This window comes from Poecilia latipinna, unplaced genomic scaffold, assembly GCF_001443285.1.
Source record: "Poecilia latipinna isolate Pla-1442-1.1 unplaced genomic scaffold, P_latipinna-1.0 Scaffold3134, whole genome shotgun sequence".
Classification (NCBI taxonomy): domain Eukaryota; kingdom Metazoa; phylum Chordata; class Actinopteri; order Cyprinodontiformes; family Poeciliidae; genus Poecilia; species Poecilia latipinna.
This window is the reverse complement of record NW_015115750.1, coordinates 50,763-58,512: the sequence shown is the minus strand read 5'-3', so window position 1 is coordinate 58,512 and position 7,750 is coordinate 50,763. Positions and strand designations below refer to the sequence as shown.

Sequence of the window (7,750 nt, the reverse complement as noted above, 5' to 3'; positions counted from 1 at the left end):
AAAAATCAACGATTCTAACTATTTTTCAACGTTGATTTAACATCATGTGCTATCTGGGTGTAGTACTACAGGCAGTGGGTTATTCTTTGCAACAATCTTTGGAAAGTTTAACATTATTATTAGTTACGGAGCTAAAACGCTCCATGGTCTTTTAGCTAAAGGAAACAATCAACCTAAAAAATAATTTAAAAATGGGAATGTCTTATATTTGCAAAAAACCTTTTTGTGTGTTTTTATCTAGAATGTTTACAGAGAAAAACTATTTTGTGAGTTTCAATAAAATCTTCCATCTCTATTTCATTATTGAGAATATAAAATAAAAAAAGCACAAAGAGTGTATTTTATTTATTTTTATTTTAAAAAGGCATCTTTTGTGGCTCCCAAAGGATTCCAACTTGCCGATTTTGGTCTTCGTTGGGAACAATGTGGACGGCACTGATTTAAGCTAATGGAAAAAAAAAAAACACACACACACTGAGAAAATCAAATCTTAGACTTTCTCTCTTCTTTTTGCTTTCAGATTCGATTTTAGAGAATATTCTAGTTCATGGGCGCTGCATCCTACCTCTTCTCTCAACAGTTGCTGCACATATACGGAACAAGGAAGTTGGACACCTGCTGCTTTCGTCTGTTTATTCAGCTTCCAACGTTTAGCACATTTCCTCCGAGAGGACAGGTGAGGTGAGTAACAACTTATCGCTTTCTAATAAAATTTAAGTTTGTTGTAAGAGGAGCTCCACTGTGTCAGTGGTGGTAAAACCAGAGAACAACGTGTTTAAACCCTCTCTGCTGAGCCGACGCACACATTCCTCCAATCACTAACTAACTAACTAACTGCTCTCTATGGTTTCTTCTCCTCTAAGAGTTTGTTTTCGAGGTTCATAATGGCAAGCGAAGAGGAAGGAGTTCCCACAGAGAAGCAGCAGAGCCCGCTCAGCTCCTCCTCCAGCGGACCAGAGGACTCTCAAGAGGCCGCTGGCCGGGCTCAGGTCGCCGGGGAGCAGAAGACGGATCTCGAGGCGGTTCGCTCCCAGCTCGGTAACCTCTCCGCGGATTCCTGCCTGCAGCACTTCAAAATGAGGAAGTTCTTTGTGTTGAGGGTAAATGGCTCCATTTCCATCTTAAAATGCCTTACTTTTTTGATCTCTCGGGAGCTTTTTCTTTTTTTTTTCGCGTGCGAGAATTAATAATTTATGTAAATTTGATTTACTACTCATGTTATTGTGGGAAATAATTTTGTGACGTCAGACATTTAAAGAAATTTGTTCTATTTAGTTTTGTTTTATGGACGTATTTGAGGATGGAAATGGTTTAAAACCACCATACCGTTGTCTCATACAAGTTTAGTAATGACTAAAATGTCTGAAATGCAGCATAAAGATTGAGCTGATCAGGCAGGTGGACTAAACTAAATCAGGCAATCAGAACAAAGGGGCTGCAAATTATTTCATGACAATATGGAGGTTCACCTTTCCCTGGTGTTGAGGATGGAAGATGTCGCCTGGTGCTACAATGGTCAGCGATGTTGGTCTGCAAATCTAGTGATGTCGTTTGATTACCCTACAGCCATGCTTGATCAGAGTATACAGCAGGACACTTAACACACATCCTTGTGGGATACCACTTTGGGATGAGTTTTTTTTTTTTTCTGGCATAGATGTATCAATAGCTGGATGGTACCACTAGCCCAAACCATGAAGGAGTCAACAGGAAGTATAGTAAGAGGATAGTTTTTGTTATTGTTTGCCAGACATGTGCAGCCAGAATCCATAGCTCTTCTATGAAATTGGCGACTACAGTTTCCCAAAAATGTCACATACTTAGCAGCTTCCAAGCATAAGAGGCATGTCTCTCCAACACCTGAATAAAATGCCAACATCTCCTCTGACTGATAGATGAGGGCCAACTCATGGCGAGTGAATTATAAATATATCTCATTTAACTGTTTACATCCGTCACCGCCATGATTTTGAATGATTCATCTCGTGAACTAGCTTAGTCATGTGTGATTTTAATTTCATTTCTTATTCCATAGAAACTCTATGGAATTCCATAGAAACTCTATGGAATTGCAAAATTAGGTAACACTTTATTTGAAGGGGGGTGAATAAGACTGTCATGACACTTTCATAAACATGACATAAGACATGTCATGAACATGAATAAGTCTTCATGAATATCATGAAGACGCTTGTCATAAAGCGTCATTCGGTAAATTATGTCACTTTTAATACAAAGTTGACATTATTCAAAATGTCTTTGTTATGACAACTTGACATTAACCAATAAATCATTACTGTTTAAACTTTACCTTTAATAACATAAAGTTACCTAATTTTTAAAGTGCAATCAGTAATACTTTTATAACAAATTTATATCAGTAATGATTTCTTGGTTAATATCAAGTTGTCATAATAAAGACATTTTCAATAATGTCAACTTTGTATTAAAAGTGTCATAATTTACCGAATGCTTTATGACAACAGTCATAAATATTCATGAAGGCTTATTCATGTTCATGACAGGTGTTATGTCAGTCTTATTCAACCCCCTTCAAATAAAGTGTTACCCAAAATTATGTTTCTTCACAATTTTGCAATATTCAGCAGAATATTAATAAAGATTTGCGCACATTTGTAACAAAAATGCAGCTACTGTTACTGCTGCATGAAACACCTGTAATAAATAAACAAACAATCCTTAGCCTGGTGGCCCGCCAGGCTTATGATACACCCTGCCGAATTGTCTGTGAAGAACACTTGCGGTATCAGATTAATCAAACATGCCCGATTAGACAGAAGTACGTTGGGAAGAGTTAGTGCTCTGTGTTGTGCAAAGATGACCGCCTCTCTCTCCTCTCGTTTTCATGATTAGTGTACAGCCAAGGACCATCAGTCAGAGATGGTAATCTTCAAGGCTGCGTAGACGGATTCATGACCCTGTGTTGAGGAATGCTCTTTCACTGAGATTGATACGACGCTCTAAATCCTCCTGGATCTGTCCTTGTCATTAAACAATTCCGTCTCTAATGCACACACACACTCTTCTGAGTCTGTTTCATCCATGCTCCTCCTCTTTTTTTTTTTTGCCAGCGTACTGAAACTTCCATCTCAGAAGCAGCTGTTTGATGCAGGCCTGTTGTGTTGGGTTAGCACTGGGAATGCATCCCAGGCTGCCAGGCCAACTCTGCAATCAGCCCCAGCCAGAGATTACAGTAAGACTGTCAGGAGTCCTCAGTGTGAACTCCTAATCGTTTTAAGTTCTCCAGCTTGGAGTTGAAATAATGAAACAAAGTGAAAGGATAGAATAAGAAAAAGCCTGTGGCTGACAGTTTGGAGGGTAGAGTGCAGAATTGCGAACCGGAGCCATCCAGAGCGTCTTCAGATGTCTGTGTTACTCAGATTTTGGTCATGTTCAGCTTCCCCCGCCTTTTTTTTTTTTTCTACAGTCGTTCTTGAACACCTATACTTTACATCTTTGTTTACCGTGGTTCTACCCCTCCGCCCCACACACACACACACACCACCTCCTTTGTTGTTCTGGTTGTTGTCTTTGACGCAGAGCTGCGCTGACATTTCCCTCAGTCCCCCCGTCGCACATCAGCCACAAAGATAACCCTTAAAGCCTCGCTCTGCCACGGCGGAACATTAGAAAGTGACATCGGGCTTGTTTTCTTGTCTTCTCAGCCCGGCACTCTCAATCAGGCCGTCAAAGACGTCGAAGCTCTGGTGAACAAGGAGGAAGACGGCAGCATTCACGGCACCTGGCTGATGGCAGAGTGAGTTCACGAGATTGTGTGTGTGTGTGTGTCCTGTCAGCATGTGGGGAATGTGATGTAACTTGTGATGTGATTGTAGATGAATAGAGACCTGATCATCCTGAGTCTCTAAAAACTGAAGAATACATTTACTTTAATGTGCTTTTTACTGCGACACAAAGTGTCCATGAATAAATGCTACAATCAATCCTTCAAAGGATCTGATTTATGAATGGGTGGAATTATGTATATTTCATGCTCGCCTGACCTTTTACTGTTTTTAAATGATTGCAATTATAATGTGATGCTGTGAATAACTCAACGTGGTGTATTTCTGGATCAGGAGTGAATATTTAACCGTTTTGGTACTGCTTTTGTTTTCCGGTCAATAACCAAGGATGTCTACCATTAAGAAAGTCGTGAACTAGGGTTGGGAGATAAATCGATCTGATCAATTAATCACATTTTTAGTTTATGAAGATTATTTTTTTTTTTATTTTTCCCACACCTTTGCACTATTTTGGTTTCACTGATTTTTAGTACGCCCAGGGCCGCCATCTTGTTTTTAACACATTATGTTTAACGTTGGATCCAGGTCAACGGGCAGAAAGTCTGATCGAAATGAACGCTAAGTTTTTGAAAATATTTTCTGTCATTTGTAATTTCTTTTTAAGAGGATGAAGGGAGAGTGAAATAAAATCAATTTAAAATTGAAGATTTTATTTTTAAGCCAGATCATCACAGATGGTACAGATGGTATAAGTAGTTGGCATGCCTGGTACTGATATGTTAAAAAAAAAAAAAAATCAAATAAATTCAAGCAAAATCTTCCACTGAAACATTGAGAAAATCTTAAAAGATATTTTTGTGCTACATTTACTGCTCATGGCCTCTTATAATATAAAAACCAATATGAAATGTGTACTATCTCTAAGTTTTGGCAGTGAGATTATGTGTGAGATGTATTTCTAAACATAATTTACAACATTTTGTCCAAGTTCAGGTTGAAAGCCTTAACAGGTAGGTATACTGAAAATTAAAAAAAGGAATTAAAAAGTGTACAATATGTTTAATGTAAAAAAAAAATGAACACAAATAAATAAACAGAGAAACTTGGAAGTCTGAATCCAATAAGGGTGAAAATCAGAAAAATAATTTCTGCACTAGAGTTGTACAACCTGGATCTATTTAATCTCTGGTAACCGTTAAAAGACATTTAACCCTTCCCGGGCTACCAGATCGCCGGGCTACCCTTCCCGGCGATCTGGTAGCCCGGGAAGGGTTAACATCGATAAATGCACTTAGTTCAGCGCAAATTCACAACATGTAGTCTTAAGTGTATAAAATAGTAAAAAACAAAAAAAACAAGAACACTTACAGCTACAATAGAATAGTTTATGTCTCTGTGTTAGAATGGCCCAGTCAAAGTCCAGACATGAATCTAATTGAGAATCTGTGTCGAGGCTTAAGATTACTGATCAGACATTCTGACATGTTTTCCAAAGCATGATGGGAAAAGTTTAATCTCTACTTGCGAAAAGATGGTAGACAAATCCACATCGCCCTTTTGTTTGGTTCTTGTAAAATCTTACAGAAATCACGTCTCTTCTCTTTCACTTTGCCGTTATGCTCTGCTTTCTGTGGCCTACCTCATTAAATATGATTTGAAATTCAGTTCTGTAAAGTAAAAAAAAAAAAAAGTAAAAACAGCTCTAGCGGTATGAACCCTTTTGGGAAATTTCTGTCTTGTCCAAGGAGTAAAAATGCTCTTCCCTGATGTTTCTCCAAAAAATGGAGAAAAAATAAAAACAAAACAAAGAAACTGCAGGTTGGTGCGTAGAAGTTTTTCTCCTCACTTCTCGGTCTCTTCTTCTCGACTCCTGCCGCACCGTTCTGTCCGCCCACACTCCGTTCCTGAATTTCCGCAACACCACAATCCACAATGCTCACACCTAGTCGAGGTTAAGTCATTTGATTATTACAGTCAAACCTCTTCACCCACACCTATCCCATGATGCCTCGGCTGTGCAGTGAACTGTCTTCTTTAGCCCCTGGCTGCCAGCTATAATCATGAGTGGTTCACTGGGAGAGGGCCACGCACGCTCGGCTCAGCGGGCCGTAAGAAAGAGAGCCACTCTGAGAGGAGCCATGCCACCATAAATTACCACGGCTCTAAGGAAATGTGTGTGCGTGTGTGTGTGGATGTTTAAGAGATGAAGATGGGGGGGAAACAAAAAAAAAACAAGACTTTTTAGTAATTTTAATTACGCCAGGAGATTTTCTGGGCTCTGATAATGTGCTTCTGCTAAACTGACTGTACCTTCTTTTTTCTTTGTCAGTAAAATTTTCAGGGATTTTGAAAAGCCAGCATGCATATTGTATGATGTTTGCCAAGGGCACTTTTAGAAATTGTGAAAGTTTTACAGTACATAATTGAAGAGATTTGCAAAACATGTTTTTGTGTCTGAGAACTCAAAATAACCTCTTCATGATTTTAAAATTTTTTTCTCTCTCTTACGTCTGAACTGATAGACTAAAATTGCATTTTAACAAGCGTTCAGTGACCAGTTTTGAATGTTTTTATGCTTTTTACAATCACAATGTTGTAGGGCTACCTTTCTTTCATGCATGATCTGAAAACATTATCACATGGTTTAAACCAAGACATCTTGATCATACAGTGAGATTTTGGGTTTTAGGTTTTATTTACCAGGATTTTACATTATTCATAAATCTACTCTCCATCAGGTTGAATAAGTAAAGTACACTTCTGATTCCACATGCAAAAATACTGTTAAAGATAAATAAACCAAACCATTAAAACATATATGTAGACATATCAAAAACAATTTTGTCACGGGTCAAGCTTCATAATAATAGCACCAACTCCCCTGCCATGTCAGCCACTTCAAGCATTTGGCATATTGAAGTGAGCGACTCTTCATCAGTGCAGACAGAGAGTTTGCATGAGATCACATAACACTATTGAATCATTCCTACAACATTTGAGTAGCACTGATGTAAATGTCTAGTCAGTGGAGCATGTGTGTGAGTTGTGATTGATGTCAAAGAGTCTAATGGAAACATTTGGAGTTTAGTCTGTAGTCCACTACCTCTAAATTCAGATACCTAGAATCACCTAGTTTATGTTTAAGGATAATTATTTGTGATGACTTTTGTGCAATCAGCCTATCAATGACCTCATCAGGTAAAGGATTTCTGTCTTAAATATTTTTTTTTAATTCATAAAGAAAAGGTTTGGGCAGTAAACCTGCTGGGGAACAAAACTGTTTGAATACTTTATTTACAGAAAATGCCAGTGATGGTAACAGTAGGCCTCGTTATGCAGTAAGACAAGAAAGACGTGAGCTGAAAGGCTAAACATTGGGTCACTTTTTATTTAAAGTATTCTTACAAAATGTAAAAGAGATTGAAAGGAGTATTGCAAACTTCATTTTTTTCTGGTTGTATTCAAACATTTTGCATACTTTTAAATAGTATTGGAAATTGAATTAGTACATTATTAAATCACTGGTTGAGAAAGTGTCATTATTAACCTGGAGAGTCCTGCAATTCTTACATTTATTTTCAAAATTGCCACAAACTAAACACTAAATCCCCCTAACTAGTTAGAAATCTCTTACTACTTACTTGTTTTTGAAGTTTGTATAGTAACAAATATTATGTTAGAAACAACATTTTTAATTTGAAAAATAATTTTTTGTTTATGAAATATTACAGAAAGTAATAATTTTTAATTGATATCACCCAGGAGGATGTCTATATGTAGACATGAGAATGGAAGTTTTTCAGTTCTATTTAAGTGATTCTTAAATTTGTAAATCTACTCATTCAAAAAATAAATAAATTTTTTTAGTAGATGGTACAAACTTTTAGTTTTGCCAAGCTTCAAACATCCGTTTGACTCTTTTTCATTGTCTTTGATTTTATAAGCTATTATTCTAAAAAAAAAAAAAAAAAAAAAAAAAAAAA

The 7,750-nt window shown here is 37.3% G+C and overlaps 1 protein-coding gene across 1 annotated transcript in view; it reads left to right on the top strand.

The window, feature by feature from the left end:
• Nucleotides 1-404: 404 nt before the first annotated feature.
• tprg1 (tumor protein p63 regulated 1) overlaps nucleotides 405-7,750 on the top strand; it is a 38,253-nt gene continuing 30,907 nt past the window's right edge. Inside the window, exons 1-3 of the mRNA XM_015022906.1 lie at nucleotides 405-681; nucleotides 864-1,100; nucleotides 3,687-3,778. Coding sequence (XP_014878392.1) covers nucleotides 885-1,100; nucleotides 3,687-3,778 — 308 coding nt within the window. The 5' untranslated portion in view covers nucleotides 405-681; nucleotides 864-884. The remainder of the gene's footprint in view (nucleotides 682-863; nucleotides 1,101-3,686; nucleotides 3,779-7,750) is intronic.